The following is a 23,115-nucleotide window of genomic DNA, read 5'->3' on the forward strand; positions in this document are numbered from 1 at the left end:
ATGATTTTTTAAATGATGTATATATTTGATTTCTTAGCGTGTATAGTTATTATAGTTTTATGTATTTTAATTGTCCATGACCATTTCACCTGTTTCCCAGCTATGCTGGATCTGTAAAACGTTATGTGAAAATAAATGATTGACTTGACTTGACTTGACTACTTTTTATCCCGCCGTTTTCCCTCCATTTGGCAATACAAATCCAATGGACCGGCTATGTTCCAAGCAGTGCTGCTATCTGTGAGTGTTTAGCGAACTACGTCGACTCTCGTCTTAAAGCAGGACATCCTCGCACTTAATTACTATTCGTCAGACCGAAATTGAAAAGCCAGTCACACGCGGCAATCGGGTTTGTTTGACGCTGCAGGCTGCGCCGCACTGGGGATACGCCAGCCATTTGACGTGCCGCCGCGAACGTGTTAAATGCAAATTTACGGTAAATTAAGTAGTTGTTAAAAATATTACTGTATAGAGATATACTGTGATGATGTATAGGTGCTAACAGTCCAAAAATTTCTGCTTAACATAATTCAAGACATCTTTTTTAAAAGCGCAAAATGCAGTTGAGATTGTTAAGCTTTAATGTAATGTAAGCATTGCAGTTATTTTCTACCTTCAATTTCACATATATTCTCTGGTGACATGTGTATTTTGTTGTAGTCGATGGATAAAATGTAGAGAAGAGATGGACCTTTTCAACACAGAATGCAGCCAGCTCTCTGATTGGCTGAAAGAGATGGAACCTTTGGCAGCTGACAAAAGCAAACATCAGGATATTGAGGAACATGCTTTGATGAAAATCAGGTAAATAGTCTCTAATTGACATATGTATTTATAGATAACTTGGCAATAATTATGAGAATACTCTGTTTACCAAGATGAGCATGATGGAAATGTATTTCTACATTTATCAACTCAACTCCAATTTTTCCCACTGTTTGGGCCTTCATTTGACTATTTTCTGTAGTATCTTCTGGTATTCATCAATACTTTCCTGTAGGCCTACTAATATTTATTCTAATTTCCAACTTGATTCTGGGCTTGCTCTCCCTTTTATCCGTCTGTTTTTTTTATTCTTACCTGTACATCCTTCAATTTTTTGATTATTTCTGTCACATTCTTCAAAACCTTAAATGTTAAATGTAACTGAAATCTGTTTTGAGTTCTGAAATCCATCTTACTTCAGGAACTAGATAGTTTTCAATATTTTTTTAAAAAGAATTCTCAAATACAAACTGATTCAGCGTAAAGACGATTATTCTACTGTAGCATTTGTGAGTCAACACTTAGGTTACCAATTTTGTATGGTTTGCAAAATTTAAGGCTGAAATTTTACTTGGAAAATATATACGCCTATAATGCTATTTCAGTTTAAGATGCACATAATTACCAAAATAACCTTTGTTAGATGTAATTTATTGAGAACATTCTCGGCATTGATTTTAAACTCATATGTTCTCAGACTCGTGAGGAGTGTTGGAATGGCTGGTGAAGATATTGCTGAGAGATGTGACAAGACGTCTGCTGCTGAAGTCAAGGCAAAAGTGGACAGTCTCAAACAGCATTGGCTGAAACTGCTTCATAAGATCGGAGCACATAAAAACAAGTAAGTGTTGGGAATAGTATACTTCATTATTAGGAACGAAAGTGACTTTTCAAGAGTGTGCTCAAGTTTCTTCTGTGAGACAAAGCTGAGGGTGGGAATAATCGGAGAAAGTGCTAAAAAACTTCTTTCAGGACAGGTTATGAACGATAGTTTTCATCACAATGCAGAAATACTCTTATACAGAATAACAGACCTCAGTGAAATTAAAACTAAAAAATTAAATAAAATTGTTATAGCAAACCTACATAACAAAGTGAAATCCAAGGTTATGTTATGGTCATTAGTATATTGCAAGCACTATAAGCTAAGCTAGCCAATGCATAATGTGTGTTTTAATTTGTATTGTTGAACAATAAAAAGAGCTGACATAAATTGTATACAAACACTTGCGTAAATGGTGGGTAAGTGGAGAACTGATTGAAAGCAAGGGAAAGTCAATTTAGGGCAAGGGAAAATCAGCTGATTGATTTTCCCTTCCTCTAAATTAGAGCTTGGGAGACAATATTGTTGTCTTTGATCAGTTGTCATCCAAATTAGCTACTTTCTGTATGGAGGGATGAAAACATTTTTTTTTTCATTTCTGTTTTGTGTTTAACTTTGATTTTGGCAATCCTTTTGTAACTGTTTAAATTATCTTGACTGTATTCCAGTCATCAAGTAACAATTGGTGATATCAGATGAGCTGTCACTATTGTTGCATAGTTTATCAAACAATTATATTCACATTTACATAGTATTTAGGGGTTTTCACCCTAAGATCTAATACAAGTCAAACTCTAATTGAGTATTATGGTAAGTTTGAGAATTCATCAGTTCTTCAAACAATTTTAAAATCACTGATTCATTCCATTCAATATTATTTTTTTCACAAACTCATACAAATGGTTGGTTTATTTGACTTAAATTTGAACAAAATTTTAAACAAATTACGAGAGTTATCATGTTTGCAAAACCGGTGATTCCTGAATATACCGACCTTAATTAAAAAAGTATAATAGTCCTTGACTTAAACATTACCATAAAGACTTCAGCAATAAATTTTTCCAACGGGAAAATCTGCTAAAATTACAGTGTTTCTTAGCCTATCCCTGCCAAAGTGTGAATTTAAAACTATACACTTTATGAAGTAAATAAATTTATTACTTTAAAATTTACTGTAAGAGTGTTCAAAGTATTGCTATCGTAAGAAGTTAAAAGCTACAAATAATACTGTAACCTCACATGAAATTTTTTCCCAAACAAATTACTTACCATAATTTATTGTTTGTTTCACAACATGATAAAATTCTCAAGCTTTTCTATCATTATACACAATCACGATCACCAATCCTACCTTTGTTGTAAGCATAACTTCAATACACACTTTTCATCACTCAATGCACCTCAGAATTGTTCAGCTCATATTACCTCTAATTCTATTTTAAAACCAGCTATTTTACAACCCGAATCAGTTTCGCTTTTTCAACATTGACTGCTTCTACAGTGTTGTCGGTCTGCAGACGACGCTGCGGTGGCGAGCGGAATAGTTTGATGAATGAGTCAGCTCTACACCCAGTTAGTCTGACAGGTGATATGAGGTCTCTAATGTCTGGTCGGAGACGTGGCCGAGCGCCAAATGCTCGTTGTTGTGTTCAGTCCACGCGGTTCGGCCACACAGCTGGCACCGTCGCGTAGCTTACGGCGACGATTTTTGTGTAGTTCGGGAAACGTAAAAGTGCTGTTTGAAGCTGTGTGATAGTTTATTTGGGAAAGATTAAAGATTTTTCAAAATATCTTTTTATAGTGTTAGTGTTTTGTAAAGTTTTAAATATTTTATTAGTGGAATTCGGTATTAGTGATTTTGTAATGTTGGAGTTGTGAAGTGAGTTTTTAAATTTGATTGGTTTTATGTTTTATGCTGAATATGTGTAAAAATAATTATGTTTTCTAAAGCTTTACACTTCATTTTAATGTTTGTACTTTTATTACCACTTAAACATTTTTGAGTAGGATTGGCTGTTTATGCATTGCTTTGTTTACTTAACTTGACTGAGAAATTCAAACTGTGCTGTTGATAAATGAATTTTCGTTTGATAATTTGTATTAGCATGAAATCAGGAAATGGAAGTACTTTTTATGTGTTTTCAGCCAAATTGAACTACAATCTGAAATTTTTTTTATCTAAAACTTGAATAATTTCCTTTAGACATATTCTACCTATAAGTTCTACACTCTAGTTATAAGCAACTTTCATTGACTAAAGTCTTTCAGGATTGTACAAAATCTACTTGTTAGAACTGCTTTACAATTTTATCGAACCAAACTGATATTAAATGTTCAATTTTTGAGTGATCTGAGTAACCTCTTAAACATTGTTTTCAATCGTTTTAATTTTCATTACAAACCCAAGTTTAAGCATTATCAGTCAGAATGTTTGTGTTGCACTGTAAATATTGGCTAAGAACCACCATTCCACTAATTAATTATATTTGCAAAGGTTGCCAAATCTGTTGGGAGGTTTTGCAAGCAAGCGCTATTTGGATGAAACGTTTTGATAAGTTAAGAAAAACAGTAATTAAATTTGTCGTTTATCAGGTGAACTAATGTACACTATTTTCAAGTTATTTCTATGCATTTTATTTTAATAGTATAATTAATTTGATCAAAAAGTTTTAAATTTAATGACAACAAACACTAGAAATTAAGTTTCAGAACTTGATAATCCTGTGGACTTTCATAGTAAATATTCATTGAGTTATTATTCATGATTTTTAAAAATTAGTTTATCATAATCTAGGTGTGCTAAGGACGTATACTTAGCAATAGTTCATCCGATCAATACTAATCTAAATGTGTTTGTAAGTAAGATCAAACAAAATCACCTCCCCAGATACACCTAGATCATCACTATAATGTAGAAAGTCCATCACTTTCCTCTTAATTTTTTGTTTATTTTTGTGACTAAAAGAAAAAATGTTATGTCCAACTAACACAATCAACACTATTTGATATGCTCTTATACATTTTAAGTGCCCCTATAAAATAGGAATTTTGAAAAAAAAAACTCAAATATTCATATAAAAATAACTGTATGATTTTGATGACTGTGCAGTAGTGATGATGATGATGTTTACGGTTCATAACTTGTGACGATGAATGTGATAATGACTGTGTGATGTTTATGATGATAAATGTGTTATTATTATAATGATAGATTTTTGATCATAGAAATGAATGGATGATGATGACTTATAACAACATTGTTGATAACAGTATGTGATGGTGATACTGGCTGTGTGATGATTGTGATGTTTTGGCTTGTGAGTATGGTGATAAAACCTGTGTGATGATAAATGTATTTATAGTGTGTTGGATATTGTGAAATTGACCGTGTTATGCTGATGACTGTGTGATGATGACTGTGTGATGATGACTGTGTGATGATGATGACTGTGTGATGATGATGACTGTTCCAGGATGTTTGGGCTGGAGGGACCGCCTGAGATGCAGGTGGAGGCGGTCAACACCAAAATAGCCGAGGTGAGAGCCCTCGTCGCTGACCCTGTGAACCCCTCTGACGACACAGCCCTGTCAGTGCGGCTGGGCAAGATATCTGTAAGTGACATCCTCACCCACATTGTGTTGAATATAAAACACAATATAAACACATTAATCCAACCTAGAAAATCAACATTAATAATTGATATAGAATCAGTCTGACAATCTGTTTGTCAATTGAATTATTCGTCTACATGCTGTTTCAAAAGTTCCTGTTAAGGTATCACAATATGATTAACTTTAAAAATTACTCAGGTAGAGTTGTAAATAAAAATTCCTAAAATAAAAAAAACAAAAAAAAAACAGATTAACTACTGTACCTTACCTTACCTCCTTGCCCACTGAAACCTATGAAGGTTTTTGGCCTCGCCAACAATGTCTCTCCACTTAATTAACTACTGTACACTACTGTAACTACTGTACTGTATACAATTTATAGTAGTCATACTTGAAGTTACTTACGGTACTTCCATGGCCATTTATAACTAAGTGGTATTTGGCCTCGTCAAAAATCTGTTCCACGAGTTCGAGTCCTCACTATCTTCCTCATTAACTCCTCATCTTGATCTTATCCTAATGCACTCATTTCCAACTCTTAGGGTGACCTGGTAGTATTTTACTGTTATTATTATATTCCTACAAATATGTATTGTTATCAGCAAAACATATGCTCTAGTGCCAGTTTGTCTTTCTCTAAAATAAATAGGTACCAAGACTAACCATAAGTAAAGATAAAGGGCACCAAAAATAATTTTACTTTCATTAGAATCAACAATGCCAGTTTAATAGTCCAGTTGTATCAATTATACTGATGTCATTTTCCAATGTCTATGCCGAAAATGATTCCTCTTAGTTTCATTCTGTTTGCCAAATTGATTCATTGTAATGTAATTTGGCAATGTGGCTAATGTGGCTGGACATTAATTTGCAATAATAACTGTCACTGGTATAATTTACATGTCATTGTACCGATAAGGGGGTTTTCAGTACATAAAACAGGCGATAAAAAAAAAAATAAGTTTTAGAAAATAACTAAAAATTTTAGGGGTTTGTGAAAATGATAACAAGAGATATATGCAGAGGTTACTCATTAGACTGTATTACAAATGAAGACGTCACAAAACATCAAAGTGGTTCACAAAGAAATATGGGGCTTGGTGGAAGCTTAAAATTAAATAAAGCATAAAGGTTATCAGAGAACAGAAGATCTCACTCTGTCCGTGGGAGGAAGTGTGACAATGGTTTATTGAAGTTCTGCCAAACTCACATTGTACTGTAAACATTCGGAGAAACAGCTACAAGCCAAGACCATCCGGCCAAAATATCATTTTGGACACACATTGTTCTCATTACGTTATTAAAGATAAAACTCATATAAGGACTTTCCAAACCACATGGTGTAGTTTAATTGAATGTAGGCATAACTATAAATTCAAGTTAAAATTTAAGAAAATTTTATTTAAAAAAAATTGTGTGTGGAATGAAGTTGAATTATTGTGCTTTGGTAGAACCTGCAAGCCTATTCAAAATGGTATTTAATCCCTGAATAAGGGTTTTATCGTTTGTAAAATATAAATAATTTTTTTCAAACATTAAAGTTAGAATGTCATATTTTATAAAGCATGAGGTATTGTTTCCAACAAATTCTGAGAAAATGTATGCAGTTACGTCATTTTGCCTATCAACGAAATAAATTATCAGTTTACGTTATAAACCTCGATTCACTAGTAATCTAAATTTAGTATGCTATTTAAAGCAGCGTTGTACCGAATGTTTGGCCTCACATAAATAAGGTGCAGTTTTATATGTGTTTGTGGTGAGCTAAAAATATTTGTTTGTAATAACCAAGTGAAATATGTGATGAAAAGACTTGTTTATGAATACTACAGGAAGACGATGTAAACTTGTGGTGGAAAGGTTAAAAATAAACTGACACTACCTTACATTAATTATTTTTGATATGAAGAAGTGGTAATTTGTTTTTTTACTTTTTAGTTACCAGTAGTCACAGAAACCCACACATATTTATTTGAGGTCAATCAGTTTAAAAAATGAAAAATATTTAAATATGAAAGAACATAATAACTTTAATATTAACATTTAAAAACTCAATACATAGAATGAGGATACACAGTTGCTAAAAGATGGTATGCCTTCACAGTCTTTGTTTGAAACTAGAGTGAAGCTTAACATGCCTGTTCTGTGATTGACTATAAAATATATCAAATTAAAATGTCATTTTAAAGTTGATACTGAAGGAATTATCTACGGTTTATTTACCATCAGTAAAAACTGAAAACTAAATCAGCAGGTAGTATCATCTATCAACGTGGTGTAATTTATATTCGGACAAGACTTTTAGACAATCATCGTGCTCCTATTAAAAAACGTGAAACGTTTAACTCAGACTCCATGCTTAACAAAATATCATAGATATGAATAGAAGGTAATTGGAATGTAATGGTAGTTTAATAATAAAATTATGTTCATTAATTGTTGTTAATTGTTTAATATCTATGCGGCAGATTCAGAATAAACGTAGGATTCGAGACATTGCTCTTCCAAAATAGCCCAAGATGACACAAATAGTCGAGGCATTCCCCCTTCCTGGCCTGCATTCCATTGTCTTCCTTTATATCAACAGTTTATTGCTGTTACCTGGTTTAATATTTTTATTGTTCTATAGAAACCTCATAGTGTTTATGCAAAAATAATTGATATTTAATGTGATAAATTGTAAAAACATATTTCAAATGTTTTTGCTTTCAAACAGTTCTATTGTGTATTGTTTTAGGTTCAATATCAAAAGTTGCTGTTCTGTGTGTTAATTACTTACTATTTGTCATTTAATTTTCAGACAAAAGAAGAAGAATTTGTTAGTAAATTACAAGATTTGACAAATACCAAAAGTGAAGACGAAATAGCGACAAAAGTAGTGTCTGAAGCTAAAAAGGTCAGTAGCAGTAGTATAATTTGGGGTTAAAAAACAACCAAAAATAAACTGTTTTTAACCACAAAAATATAAATAATAACATGGATTTGTTTTCACCTACGCCCTATTTTTGTATGTATTTGACGTTGTTATACAATGTATTTTGTCGACTACAATAAACCAATTATTATTACTTTCATTATTACAATACAGGTAGAGGTATTTGTTAGAGGTAGGGGGTTGCTTTCTTGATAAATCGTATAGATGACATTGTAATTATACCCTGAGAAATACCACAACAAACACATTTAGAAAAACTTATGTATAAGAAAATGTTAATTACATTGTTCAATATATTTGTTGACAAATATTATTTTACAACATTGCAACATATTATATTTCTGGGGGAGCGAGCTGGCGTAGTGGTTAGAGCGCGGGACTTCAGTCCCTGAGGTCCCGGGTTCGATCCCCGCCTAGTCACCAATGGATTTTATCTAAGTGATAATGCCGCAACCCCAAGGTCTAGCCTGAAGTAATGTGAAAAACAATCCCAGGCTCATGCCTAGCGTCCTAGGAAAAAAAAAAAATAAAATAAAAAAAAATTATTATATTTCTGCCTTATGAATTGAATATTATGTATATTTTCAGGTAGAAATTGGATGTAACAAAATCAGGGTTTAAGCCATTCTCTTGGAAAAGTAGACAAGTCCCAGTTAGAGAAAGATAAAAAACGTAAATCTGCAGTCATTATTCAACCAAAAAATCTAGCTTTTGATTTCTTTGACATTATTTAAGATCTGCAGTGTATACATCATATATGTAATTCCATCATAACAATGTAAACTGTATTTCCAGGTGTTGACGTCCCTGACTGAGCACAGAGACCAAATCACTGCCAAACTCGCTTCACTGAAGAAGTTAAAGACTCAACTGGAACATGTGACGTCTTGGGTGAATGAGACTCTGACTCGTATCAACATCAGCAAGGAACTGCCGGCCACGGAGAAGATCAGGATAGTGGACAACATTATGGTGAGAAACAGCTTCATGTTAATAACACTTTAACACTTTATTGTCGTTAAGCAATCAATATCAAAATAGACAACGTTAAGGAGTTACAAAACGTTTTCTGTCTTAGAACTTGTTTTAGAGTCGGTACAGTGTACAAAAAAGCTTAAAAAAAACTAAATTAAAAATTTTTGCTGTCAGTAACAAAATATCAAGATCATAGTAAATTTATAAATGGAATAATTTTGATAACAGTGCTGGGAAACATGTTTTATTTTGGCCCAAATTATTGTAACAGTTATTATCAATTATCAATTATTTAAGATGGGGACGCCACTATGTGCGTATTTTAACCCAAATATGAGTGAAGGATGAGTGTAGGATGAGTGGCGCGATCTTGTAGTCTTGTTAGTGACTAAGGCCGACATGTTCCTTAGACACAGCTGTTAATTAATAGCCCATACAGCTAATGGCAACTAAGGGACCTACAGTTTATAGTGGAATCCGAACCACATTTTTTCCTTGCAATTTACGAATTGGTCTAATTATCAGGATAGTAAGTATATGTATACTATGTATGTAGTAGTGTATGTATAGTATAGTAGTATATGTGGTAAGTCGTAGTACTCACTAGTGCGGACGTTACTCCACACCAGGGAGCATCGCATCCACAGTGCATCCCAATAAATATACACAATTCGTGACCTCCTAGTAGCTGGATTACAGGACGACGCCACCCGTCCCAGTCAGTGTGATGATTGATGCAATTTTATACCTTTGACTATTAATACAACAACGTTATACTTTCTCACTAAAAACTCTACAGGTGTACATTTTCAATAATTAAGTTCTGAAGTTTTAAACTAGGCTATACTTAAGAATAAACTCTCCAGAAAATTTTGGTTGCATATAAAAACTATAAAAACATGTACAAATATGTTTATTATTATGATCGCTTTTGTTGTCATATAAGTTGTTCATTTTAGTTTCATATTGCTTGAACTACTCGTGTTTAATCATAAAACCATTCCATATTTACATAAGCTGCTCTTAGGTTGTATTTCCATTACTTACCGCAATTTGATTTTCAGACCATGGTCTATGACCGGGAAATTGAAGTAAAGGATCTAAAAGAGAACTTTACCAATCTTGAAAAGGAGTGCCAAGCAGTCAAGCAACCGATGTCCTCGGATTTGCATGTAAGTACTCAACTCTAGATCGTCTTTGAGTTAAGTTTTCTTCTTATGTAGTTAAACCTAGTTTTTATTCCTACATAGCTGTAAACTTCCCAGTCCAAGATATACCTGTGAGTGTGGTTATGTGGAGAGTGTGGGTGGCTCCTTTTGTGGTTAGAATGTGAGTCTGTCTGTCAATAACCACGTTTAGTTTTGTGATAATGGTGTGTCAAAGTGGTTTTTCAGAACACCTAGAAAACGAAAAGGGTAGGGGTTTTGAAGATCTGATCACGAGATTTTAACCTGCTGACCGAAATGTATACATAGTCATTGTACCAGAAAAGGAATTACTTGAATTTAAGCTTTGCAACCTTGATTGCCTTACAATTCAGCAATTCTGGTGGGTGGAGGCTACGAAAATGAATAAATGAAAAGGAGTGTGTTTGGATTTTTTTTGTAATGGTGAATAAACCCTCTTCCACTAAAAGCCCATAAAATTTAGGATAAAATGTAACAATGAATTTTACATATAAAATACCAAGGATAAATGATCATTTTACAACTCTCGACTGTTTGTTTGCAGAACAAAGTGACTAGGTTGCTGCAGGACTGGAATGTGCTAAAGAACCGAGGAGAAGCCGAGGAACAGCCAGAGTCAGCAAAGCCTTCTACGACCGCTGCAGCAGCTGCTGAAGCCATCAAAACTCTCACCACGCCTGCAAAGGCCTCTCCTGCTGCTACTAAAGGTAGGAAGTCTTTCATAACCTGCATTTACTCATGGGTTAGTTGATGCTGACGCGAGTGATCTGGTTGATATACAATGGTGCATTAACTTGCTTACCGAGTGGCCTCCCCTACCTTATTCGGTGGCCTCATATAAACACAGCCTCTCTTGTAGTTATGGTCTGTAGCTTTCTCCTCATTAAGCTCCAAGTTCCTATACCTCCGGACTTGGTTCCACCATTTTGCTTTGGGTCTTCCATCCGGTCACCTGCCATCCGGAACATTTCACGATACAATTGAGTTAGTTTCACTCTCATTAGAAAATAAACCCAGTAGGAGTTCAATTAGGCACAAACCTCAGATTGTTTTCTTCCTCCAAATTTGTCCAGTCCAACAAAGTAAGGGGTTGATCTTAAGACGACTAATGTAGGACTAACTCGTCTTACTGATCCTTTGATTGATCCTCCATGAAATAGCTAGATAATATTTTTGCGTCATCGCATTAAAAAATAAATAATTTATCTGTCTATGTAGCAGTTATGTGTAACACAATTCAATATCTGACAGCGGCAAGGTGCTTTAAACATTATATAGATAATCGACTCTGTAAACAATTATAAACTTCTAGTGTTTGTAACATAAATTAAAATGCTATATTTTAAAATTGTCTATGAGATTAATTTGCTTTAAATATATGACATATATTTTTTTTAATTAAAAAAGTTGTATAACTAATCACAATCACATAATATGGGATGAATGTTTACAGGTTTCTCACTTAGAAAAATTAACTTGTCACTGATTTAATTTATAATTGAACTAATTAAACCCTCTATTTAAGCATCGCCACTCAATTACTTTAAAAAGCACATATCAAACTCTTGTTTTTATACCGGTCATCTTATTTAATTAATTATGATGATTAAAATAGAGGTTAATTTGTCTGAACCTAATTAATTAACTACAAAATACTTTCAGCTAAGTTAAACTAGCCGCAAAGATTAATTAATTAATAATTAACTGCTTTAACATTACATTAACCCTTGAGATACTATTGGTACTTCTGAGTGATTAAATAAAAATAGTATTTGAATACCTAGTCATCATTTTGTTAAATCGGTAATCAAACCCGCATTTCAGCAAACCTGTAAACTCACACAGTACAAATTTAATCGGTCACAAGGTAAAACTTTGCTCTAACTCCAAATTTTCTTAGAAAATAACCTAAGAAACCTTTCTGACAAAACATTTAGTTATAATATCAAATCAGCACTCATCAGTACATCTTTGTGTTCAATTCTGGTTCATTAGTCCTATCCATTCTTGCGAGTAACAATGATGACCCACAGACACCTATTTTTTGAAGTAATAATACAATTGTATAGCAAGAATCTGCACTTATTTTTCATTCATTTTTTTATACACCTTAGCTGCATATCTATCACTAAATAATGATGTCTTATGGTTTTGTTAACGGTTGTGTTCACATCGTTTTGAAGGAAAAAGGCACATTCCAAGCCATTGTGCAGGCTCTTTTGTGCGGTTCTCTTTTCGTTTTACTCCCAACCTCAATAGCTTATGGTTGAAGTACAATTTACACTTGTTTATGCATCATAAAAAGAGCATGAGGTAAAATTTGTTTACTTTCTTACCAGTTTTGTAGTCACCAAAATATCCCCTGTGACAACAGTTATTTGAGCAACTCACTAGTTGCTAAGTAGCAAAGTGGCGTTTGTTTAAACGAGAGAAAAACGTTACCCAGTTTAAAAAGACACTTTGAACACGAGTGAAAATTATATTTTGATCACAATTTGTTTTTTTGTGACAACTAAAATTATTTACTCATTGAATGTATTTACCACATTAAGACTAGGATTCTTGAGGCTGTTCTGGATTATTGTGGCGACAAGTTATTGCGTATTGTAACCCAAAATTTGGGAAACAAAAAATACTCTACTACAAACTGTCAATCATCTTCATGCATTTTTTTATTACCTTGTTTTCAAACAAAAACTGTGATTTTATGTTTTCATAACATTTAACATGTAGGAATTCATGTAATCTATATTCAGCTCGTTTCCTGTTTTTATTATTAAATTAAAACAAAACTGCTAGAAACATAAGCAAAGTAACATGTTGAGAAATTAGCTGTTTTGAAAACTAACTCTAGTAAGCAAAATGCCACTTTTTAACAACACAAAATATTCTTTATTTGGCCTTGTTGCTTGATCATCTTATAATAGTGATGCAGCAATATTGTAAAATTCACGGTTGATGTACCATTAGGGTATAACATCATATTCGTGTGACACAGTGAGTTAAGCCATATGTTGGGAGTTGTGATCAAGAAGGCTGTAAACGTAGTTTGCCACCTCCTGCTGGGGATTGTGTTGTAATTGTGCTCCCCACTTCACTGCCGACTCGTAACTCGTAACTGAGGGAAACTCTCTCCCTCATCAGCACCCGTGGTGAGACATTGTTCTGTTTTTAATCAAACTCTCTTAGCCCCGGCTTAGTGTACTTAGCGGCCGTGTTTCCCCTGCTTCACTCGTCGGTGAAAGATTCGTTGGAAATGTGCGAGAAGATTGTTTTTGCTTCCAAGTTGCATGGGCAAAGTGTATTTTGTATGGGACCAGTATATTTTGTTTTGTACAATCACTTGAAAAGTATATCAGGGATGGATGAATTAATTTTTAAAACTATCCAACACTAACCATTGAGCTAAATTATAAAAATAAATTATAATGACACATTCATAATAATATATTTTAAACTCTTTATCAAAGTTTATAGCCACTAAATGTTTAGTAAAAGAATGTACCAAGTAATTTAGTTGCTCTAAAAAAGTAAGCTAAAAAATTCAACAATATTATTTTAGAATTCTTGTTTTACAAAACAGTTTCTAACAAAAACAGAAATGCATCAAAATCTAAAAAAAATTTACATGTTCAATAATGTATTTTATACAAAAAACTTCAATCTGACCTTACATTTCTTTTCAAGATAATGTTTTAGCGTTTTATTGAAAATCATTATATGCTAGGGGTCTGAAGTAAAACAACTGGAAAATATCTAGACATTTTTGCGGACTTGTAGAATTAAAAGCAAAAAAGGAGTGAAATGCCATTTTTCACTATGAACCGCTCCATTAAATAACTTATTCATTTATAAAATCCAACACAGTGTTATAAGTGTGATCAACCAAAATTCTCAAACATTTTTAAGTCAATTTTGTTTTGCATCTACGTGCAAAACATTAATTGTAATATTTATTAATTTTTCCTGATATCTAAGGCAAAATCAATAAAAAGTTCCCGGTAATGTGTAATTTTTTTTCAATTTAAAATGTAATACGGTAACTAACCAACTTTAAGAAATTTTTTTGCGATTATAAACAGCAAAACGATTACAGCGAATGTTAAGCAGAATACAAGTCCATTAGTCGGGAGTTATTGTAGTTGTTGCGACTGGTAATTATGTTAAGCCTTGCCAGGAAGGCTGCGAGACTATGATAAGACGAGAGACACTACACATTGCTAGTCATTAGGTGCTAGTGAATATCCCATAGAGTGAGCTATTGTTATACCATTGGTGAAAATAAAGCTTTGAACTATCATAGTTCATATTTTACGGCTCATGAAATAGGGGTTCTACACAAAAGATGTAAATAAATAAGACCAACTGTTTGTCATAGTTTGCTTCAGTCATTCATAAACAAAAATGGGGAGAGTCTCTGAGTTACTGAAGCAAAAGCAGATAAACTACTGTCGGAAAATAAAGTTACGTTTATTTACTATTTTTGTTTGTAATAGGCCCAAATTATTATTATTTAATTTTGGGTCAAAAGGAACAATGTGATTCTAAGTACAGGCATATTTCATTAATCTCCCATTTATTAAAGTCCTTGATTGTTTGGGGAGCTGCATGTTTATAGATCTCGCTTTCAAATATGTTGGTTGCTGTTTCGATTCCAGACCAAAATAGCATTTGTCATTGAGCTGTTAATGATAATGTATAACAATTGGTAGACGTTTGATACTAAAAACACAAGAGTTTGGACTGCCCTTGAAAAAGAGAAAAAACAAACGAAAAACATGCCAATAGTATTTGTATTGGATAAAGACAAATAATTACAGAATGTCTTCAGAACTATATAGTTGAAGGAAACCTGCTCAAATTACCTATATTCTTGTATTATTTTCCATCCTGTAGTTACTTTTAAAAATGTATTTATTTTGTTTATCAATGCACTAGAAGGTAGGTAAAAAATATGTTAAATACTGCAAAATAAACTATTTACTGTTAATATTACATTCGGTAAGAGTTGCTCTCAAACGTAGAAACGCACAGTTGAGAGCTGAGTATTGTTTAGTAACTAATTGTTTATCATTTAGAACAAAGCCTTCATGATGAAACTCAGTTTTAGTTGGGATAGCAGATGGTGGCTAAACACAGGGCAGCAAAAAGTTGTCCTCGCAAGTTTGGTGGACATAAATTTATTCTCTAAAACATACCGCTTACAAAACACAATGTTTAGTACCTATCTGAAATAAAATTATAACTTTTTCAAAATGTTTTTTATGAATTTAACTGTTCTAATTAAGTATCAAAGTCATCTGGTTAAAATTGTTCTCCAAGTGATGATAGTTTACTTAATGTTAGTTATTGCAAAAATGTTCAGATATCTAAGAATACCTCTTCTACTTCTTTCAGTGTCCAAAATAAATTATTACTAACTAAGAATAAGATCGTATTATTTTACAACAATTAATTTGTAAAGCTGTGCTTGAATATTTATTTTAATGCATAGCCACATACAAACACTTTTAGAGTAGTTTATTATAAATATTTTTGGAGTAATCACTAATACTTAGATTGCCTTGACACAAGATCTTAAAATATATTTGTCTAAGGTTAAAATTTAAATTTTTTTAATGTTTGGAACTACCCATCTCTTAACCATGCTTAATTAAAATACCGCTTGGTGTATTTTTTGTAAGCTTAATTCTATTAGTTATGTTTTTGTATCACTTTAGTCTTTGGTAAATATCTTACAAGATGCTATTAAAGATTCCATGTTTTCCTAAATTAAAGCTTTCTCAAAATTTAAAGTAATTTAAATACCATAAGATGTTTTCAGAGTTTGCATATTCGCTGCAACCGGAATGTTTTCACTTTCACAATGTGTTTTCTTCTTGAGCGTATCTTGAATCTCCGAGAAAGTCATCCCTTTAGTTTCAAACACGACAAAGCTTGTGAAAATAACACCGATGAATGAGCAAATCATGAAAAACAAGTACATGTAGTGAACACCGATTGACATTTTTACTTGGAGGTACATTTTGTTTGTGATAAAAGAGGAAAGTGCGTAAAAAACTGCAGTGAGCGCATTAGCATGGCTTCTTAAGTTGGCGGGAAAGAGCTCGACAGTGATGACAGGCGGGATGTTGCCTAATCCGATTGATAACATGATACTGTAGAAGATAATGCCGAAGTACGGCACCCAGTTGTATGCTGTGACGTCAGTGAATGTGGACATCCAGTAGAACACAGCGGTGACTCCAGTGCCTATCATGCAGCCTACGCTGGAGATGATCAGCAGAGGCTTACGTCCGAACATGTCTATCAGAGTGGTGCAGATAGTTAGTCCGATGATCATTACGACCGCAAATATAATCATGTAAACGTCAGGACTGAAGTATCCTCCAGTGGGGGGCAAGGTGACTGTGGAGTATGCGATGATGCTGGTGCACCCACTCAGCCGTTGAATTGTCGCAAGTCCTACTGAAATCAGAGTGGCTCTTCTGGTGCTCGGAGAACTCACCAAATCCATGTAACCTCCGGTCTTCTTTGAGTCTTCCGAAACATTTTTTGAAATTTGTTTAAGCTCTTGCTGCAGTATTGTCGAGTCCTCTTTTGAACTACGGAAATACGCCAAGGATTTTTTTGCCTCGTCTTCTCGCCCTTTCATCAGCAAAAAGTAGGGAGTCTCCGGAAATCTGAAGAAGAAGAGGAAGAACAACACTGGAAACGGAGATGAGATTATGTTGAGCGTGTCGTAATCGACAAACGAGCCGATTAAGAGCTCAAAGAGCATTCCGTACGCCATCATTCCACCGAAGATGGTTCCGACACCTCCTCTTACTTGGGTGCTGGCGATTTCACCGAGGTAGATGGGAACCACGATGTAGGTCAACCCCTTGCTGAGACCCACTAGGAAGCGGGCTGTGTAGAGGTAGTAGGCGGTGGTGCCGAAGATGGCTAGCAGCCAGGTGAGGAAGAACACGAAGGACAAGATGATGAGGGTGACCTTGCGACCCAGGTAGTTGGTGACGTAGCTGGAAGGTATGGGACTGATGATGTTGCCCAGGTCCAGGAGAGCCACTGCCCAGGATACTTGGACAGGAGAGATGTCCAGCTTGGTGTCTCCAGCCAGGATGTGCTTCACAGCTGGGGAAGGCCAGGACACCCAGTTTCCCAGGATGAACATCGACAGTCCAGCTGAAACAGCCAATGAATGTTTAGCTTTACATTGAGGAATTTAATCATTATATTTTTCATTAGTGGTAATTTACTTTTATGTTTACGAGGGACACAGTTTCAAAAGACTTAACAGAAGTAAAAACTCAAGAACTACCGAGCTATTATGTTATAAATATTAATAATGCTACAGGATGAAGAATCATTTAATAATGTTTTCTTATTGCTGAATTCTATTATTTTATTCAATTTTCAATTAGGTAAACAAGAAAAAGACTTTATTGTATGAAAAATAAGCTGTATGGTGCCAAATTTGCTCCTGCAAACTATTTTTTTTTTGTAATGGCAGTTTTGAACATTGTTCCTTGCAAGACAATTGAAAACCAGAACACTTCCTGGTTTTTAGTTAACGTTTATCTAAAAAAAAACCAGTCTCCAGGTTATCAAAATGTTTCCGGTATGTAGCTTGTACAAAGAGGATATCACGAAACAGGGCAAAGGCCGAAAGAGATAATTTTTGTTTGTAAGACAAACAGATCCACTTATAGTAGGATAAAACTGATACATTTAAATAGTTCATTGTTTAATGGCAAACATTGTTGTTGAAATCTCAGTTAAAACTTTTTTAGGTAAAATGAACACTAGGTGAAATAATTAAACTCAATAATTTAATATAACTAGTTATGTATTTTTTTAGCACAAGACATTCTTTGAAATAAGAAAATTATAATATCTAACAGTAAAAAAATAAAAAAAACTATTTTACTGAGTTTGACATAACTATCTATAAGACCTAAATTAGACAAAAGTTTAGAACAGATCACCTGATCATTAAGCTTTTGATAAAAGAAGTCCTGGCCAAAAAACAGCTGATCTCAGCAACAAAGCTACACAACACACTTCACTCGATTCTACACTCGTAGTTCATTAATACTTTGGTTAACTCGTTATGCTCCTAGTTACTCCCTATATTAATTTGTAATGATGTTTCTACACTAATACTGCATACATAACATTATATGGTTACATGGTTATTTTACATGGTTAAGGTTCAATGACCTGAATGTACTGACCTGCCATGGCCGCCGCATATTGTCGCACCACTCCGGTTACAGGCGTCGACATCGTCATGGTCCGTCAGACTCTCGGCTGTCTCGTGTTGGAAGTTAGATAATCACTTAGTCGGCATTCATATCAGGTGTTTACTGATGACTTCAATTAGTTAAAACCTCGTCGTAATTTAATTCCCTCAATACTCGTGCGTGTTCGTCAATGTCCAAGGCCTGTTACAATAGTATGTCTTATTGTATGTATTCTATCACAGCCACCTCTAATACATTACCGTATGTATTAGAGGTGGCTGTGATTCTAGACATGGTTCACTATTTAGGTATACTGTAATCGATATTCATAAAGAAATAAAACTAGTAACCTTTGATCTAAACAGACAATTAAGTCATGGCCATAGTCTCAATAATATTCCTTCTACAAAATAATAAAATAATATATGGTACTAAGGTTTTTTTTTATATTGATATAATTATTGTTATATTGTTTACACTTGTCTCTTAAATTGGCAAATAGTTAACTTACTAACAATTTTATCTATGAACATAGTTTCAATGTTTGATTATATATTTGATCAAAAATAGGATTTACTAAAATGCTACGGTAAATTTGTTTCCCATTCAAAATTAAATACAAAATATATATCACTTAAATAAATTAAAGATAATGTAAAATTAAATTCTCTTAATCCAAATTTTTTTAAAATTCTTTTTAGTTTTTAGCGAATTTCCCTATAGGAAAGTAGCTATTACCGTAGGTCTCATGGTCAGACTTAGGCCCGGGACCGATTTACTTTTTCATTTTGATGTCCCCAGAGGCCAAAAACACCATTCGTTCAAATTTTTATATATGTATATATATATATATATATATATATATATATATATATATATATATAGATTTATATATATATATATAGATTTATATATATATGTGTCCGTGAACACGATAACTTGAGTAATTTTTATCCGATTTTGATGAAATTTGGTTTGAAGGTGTAAGGCGGGATAAACTTGAATGAGTTCGCGATCCAGCATGATCGGACCATGGGAACAGGGTTTTATGGGGGGTTTTATGGGGTAAAAATTGGTTTTTCTCACTTATGACCCTCAAAACACAAAATTTCCCAATTTTTCTCTAAACCTTTTTAAAGAGCTTAAAAAAACAAACAATTCAGTATATCAAAGTGTTTTTGTACGGTTATTGGTTACGGAGAAGACTAAAAAAATTGTAAATTTAAAATTCCCATGTTATTCTTATGAAGAATATTGTAAAATGTTGTAGTTTGCTTATTTATGGATATCTTTTGATCAAACTTGGCAAATATATTCATTTTCTACTAAGCAATAATTATTTCACTTAAAACACACACTTTATTAGTTTCCTTGTAGCAGCAAACCTAGGTACTCGTTAAACCTAATGTCATTTAGATAGATCGATTGAAAATCAATTCAGCCAAATGGAAATTCGCTTAGACGGCAGGTTTGCTGCGGCGGGGGTATTTTATTTGTTTTTTTAGACAAACTGTAACTAAAGTTTCTACCATATAAGGTTTTAGTAAACTCAGATTTTTATAAAATGTCATAATTTATAATATTAGAGCTGATAGTTTTGTCCTAGCAAATTTGTAATTTAACAGAATACATCTTTTAAGTTACGGTTCTAAAAATGCAGATTTTCAAAAATTTGATACTTTTCCCATTCACATAAGTTAATTGAGAATCAGTAGTTCCAATGTTTAAATTCAATAAAACTACGTACCTTGTCACTTCCATAACTTCTTTGGTATTTACACTAATGTACACAAGTTTCTGATATTTCTATCTGTCTAAATATCCTGTACTATTGACACTCTCATTGGTCGTTATGATTTAATGTATTCAAAACATAACAACTTCACAAGACGCTCACTGAGAGACTGACCATAACTCACTCAATCTCCAGACTGAGGAATCACTAACCTTTCCCAATTGACCTTTGGCGTTATCAGTCATGTAAAGACTTAGTTGTGAAAGGCTTTAGGATATATTTACATGAATTTCCTAGTCTTTCCCTATTTGACAATAACAGCTGAGTAGCCCTGTGGTGTGCTAGTGCTCGCCTTTATCAGAAGTTAGGTTCAATCATGAGAAAGGTCATTTGATATTTTTTTAGACTTTTCCTTGACAATATTTGGGTTTCAATGAATGGCCCTGAACAAAAAGAGCTGATCTTAGTTAGTAACAAAGCTACAAAATCATTTAATTGAATCGTACAATAATCCTGTGCTTATTTGCATCTTAAAATTTGTGTATAACGCTGTGTAATTTATTTAATTAATATATAGATTATTGAATCTTTTTGTAGTAGCTACACCAAGTTAAGATTTTTAAATAATCTTTTCTAAAATATATTAATTAAATTATGATTTCTAAATGCATAGTTCATTTATTTCAAACTTCTCTGTGCAAAATGTTTAAAAATGTCTCCCGGTTTATACAAATTTCAATTAAAAAATTCAAGTTTTAACTCACTTGTTCTCAGTGAAAACGTCAAAATTTCTCAATTAAATTAGTAGTTAATAAAAAAAGGTAGGTGATCCTGACTAATAAATTACAAAATTTGATGACAATAATGAATCATAAGGAATCCAAATGATATGTCCCATTGTTGTGGAATGTTGGGGTTGATTAGGGTGGTTTGATTAATCGAGTCATTTAACCAGATTGCTCTGCTGGTGGTAAATGTTACCTTTGGTGCTCGTGGAGTTGATTACCAAAGTACTGTTGTCTTAACACATTGTCAGCACACCTACCTCATCGTTGCACACATTTGCAGCTTTTTTATATGTGTGATGACTTAAAATAACGAAATAATACAATTTGCCTTGTTAAAACTAGTAGCATTACCACCATTTTGACCATAACGGTATAGACAAAAATCATAAAAAACAATTTTAAACTTTTACATTGAATTTATTAAATTCACTGCCCCAAGATTTTCCTGTGTTTCTATAAAAAAAAAACATGCTGATCATGAATAGATTGTTTCATTAGATCATGTAAACTCCGAAATTAGTTTTTAAATCGATTAAATGATAATTTTTGTAGATGGTACCTATATGTCATTTTGATAGAATAAAAAATAGTTAATAATTCTTGTGTTCGATTGTATATCTGCAACTCACATTCCTTATACTCACAATTTGAACACAAAGAGTTGAAAGATACTACAAAAAACTGTTAGTATTATCAGTGGATTTTGATATTTACTTAGTTGATCAAGTATCTCATTCATGTCTTTTGTACATGTTTTAAATTGGAGAGTTGGTTTATCTAATTTAAGAATATGCAATGAACTTATTTACAGACTATTTAGCTAGCAGTAAGTAATTTTCTGCTTAAAGGTATTTTATATATAAAATGTGTGTAAACATACCTAATATGCATTCTAAATCCACAACTAATTTAACTCAGAACAGTAGCACATGTTAGTAACATGCACATACAGTAGCACATGCAGTAGTGAATGCTAGTAACATATGTTGTATTCAAGATAACTGTTTGCTAGAGTAGAAGGCATTTCTAAATTGAGATAAGGTAAAAAGAGAATGATAAGAATGAACTGACACATACTAGAACTTGAAAACTGCAATTTAATGGTGAACTTCAATTTGTTTGTAAATTAACAACTACTATTTTTAAAATATAATCATTTTAAAGTATTAACAACAATTAATTATTCCATACAATTAAGCGTTAATTATTTATCTTTGATTATGTAATCTATATATTAATTTGAAACTGTTTTTCTTTGTCATAGCTATTTTGAGAGAACGGCTGGGTGTAGAAACTCGGTAGAGGTGTCTAAAGAAAGGTCTTGGTCTGTAGATGAGCCATCAAAAGAGAAACATGGTGAATTCCCTTGGGGCTCTGCCCCAGTGGCCTTTAAATTTCCATCCCATGTTATTCTTATGGAGGAAAACGGGGGTTTTGTCACAGCTAATTTGAGAGAATGGCTGGGCGTAGAAACTTGGTAGGGGTCTCTAAAGAAAGATCTTGGTCTGTAGATGAGCCAACAAAAGAGGAACGAGGTAAATTCCCATGGGGCTCTGCCCCAGAAGCCTTTAAAGTTGCCTCTTCAGATTTGTTTACATTACGACCATATGCTTAATTCTACCCTACTTTTTAATGAAACAGCTGTTAATATTTAAATTGTGAGTTATTGAATTTGTCAAAATGAAGTAGCCTACAGTATTTGCAATGCGTTTTTCTGATTTTAAATTGGATTTTCTTCTGCATCGTGTCATGTTTTGCAATATAGGCCTAATGTTCTATTACCAAATCAGTGGAAAATCCTAATATCACAGTAACACTTGATATTCTTTGGCGTATTGCATCTGTAGACGAAACTTGGGTTGGTGAAATTATTACAATGGAAAAAAGTGAGAAGTCCTGGACAATTCGATATAGGCTAAACATAAAACTGAATTAACAATATGCTACATTTCTTGAGCAATCATTGAAATAACCGATTTGCAAACAATGGAAACATAGAAAAAGTCATAGAACACAACCAAGTAGAAGAAAAGAAATAATGGTTTTTTT

The 23,115-nt window shown here is 33.2% G+C and overlaps 2 protein-coding genes across 3 annotated transcripts in view; one reads left to right on the forward strand and one right to left on the reverse strand.

Annotated features, from left to right (window-relative positions):
* LOC128991553 (dystrophin, isoforms A/C/F/G/H-like) overlaps window positions 1-23,115 on the forward strand; it is a 557,771-nt gene that overhangs the window by 12,178 nt on the left and 522,478 nt on the right. Inside the window, exons 8-14 of the mRNA XM_054414541.1 lie at window positions 661-804; window positions 1,463-1,606; window positions 5,062-5,200; window positions 8,001-8,096; window positions 8,931-9,107; window positions 10,175-10,282; window positions 10,842-11,004. Of these exons, the coding sequence (XP_054270516.1) occupies window positions 661-804; window positions 1,463-1,606; window positions 5,062-5,200; window positions 8,001-8,096; window positions 8,931-9,107; window positions 10,175-10,282; window positions 10,842-11,004 (971 nt within the window). The remainder of the gene's footprint in view (window positions 1-660; window positions 805-1,462; window positions 1,607-5,061; window positions 5,201-8,000; window positions 8,097-8,930; window positions 9,108-10,174; window positions 10,283-10,841; window positions 11,005-23,115) is intronic.
* Window positions 15,304-22,033, reverse strand: LOC128991549 (facilitated trehalose transporter Tret1-like). 2 transcript variants are annotated; one of them, XM_054414536.1, is made up of 3 exons: window positions 21,947-22,033; window positions 18,535-18,744; window positions 15,304-17,482 (listed from the first exon to the last, which is right to left on the reverse strand). In XM_054414536.1, exons 2-3 carry the CDS (start codon window positions 18,590-18,592, stop codon window positions 16,098-16,100), a joined length of 1,443 nt encoding a protein of 480 aa, XP_054270511.1. In that variant the 5' UTR covers window positions 18,593-18,744; window positions 21,947-22,033; the 3' UTR covers window positions 15,304-16,097. The 2 variants fall into 2 exon arrangements, with proteins under 2 accessions (XP_054270511.1, XP_054270510.1); XM_054414535.1 differs by lacking the exon at window positions 21,947-22,033 and adding an exon at window positions 20,291-20,458.

This window comes from Macrosteles quadrilineatus, unplaced genomic scaffold (assembly GCF_028750875.1).
Source record: "Macrosteles quadrilineatus isolate MER2022 unplaced genomic scaffold, UCM_ALF_1.0 Scaffold_4__1_contigs__length_99947679, whole genome shotgun sequence".
Taxonomy (NCBI): domain Eukaryota; kingdom Metazoa; phylum Arthropoda; class Insecta; order Hemiptera; family Cicadellidae; genus Macrosteles; species Macrosteles quadrilineatus.

Excerpts from the sequence above, each read along its gene's own strand:
- LOC128991549 (XM_054414536.1), bottom strand. The coding sequence starts at position 18,592 with ATGACGATGTCGACGCCTGTAACCGGAGTGGTGCGACAATATGCGGCG. Across the intron at positions 17,483-18,534 it reads ATATGCGGCGGCCATGGCAG|CTGGACTGTCGATGTTCATC; the intron begins GTCAGTACATTC and ends TGGCTGTTTCAG.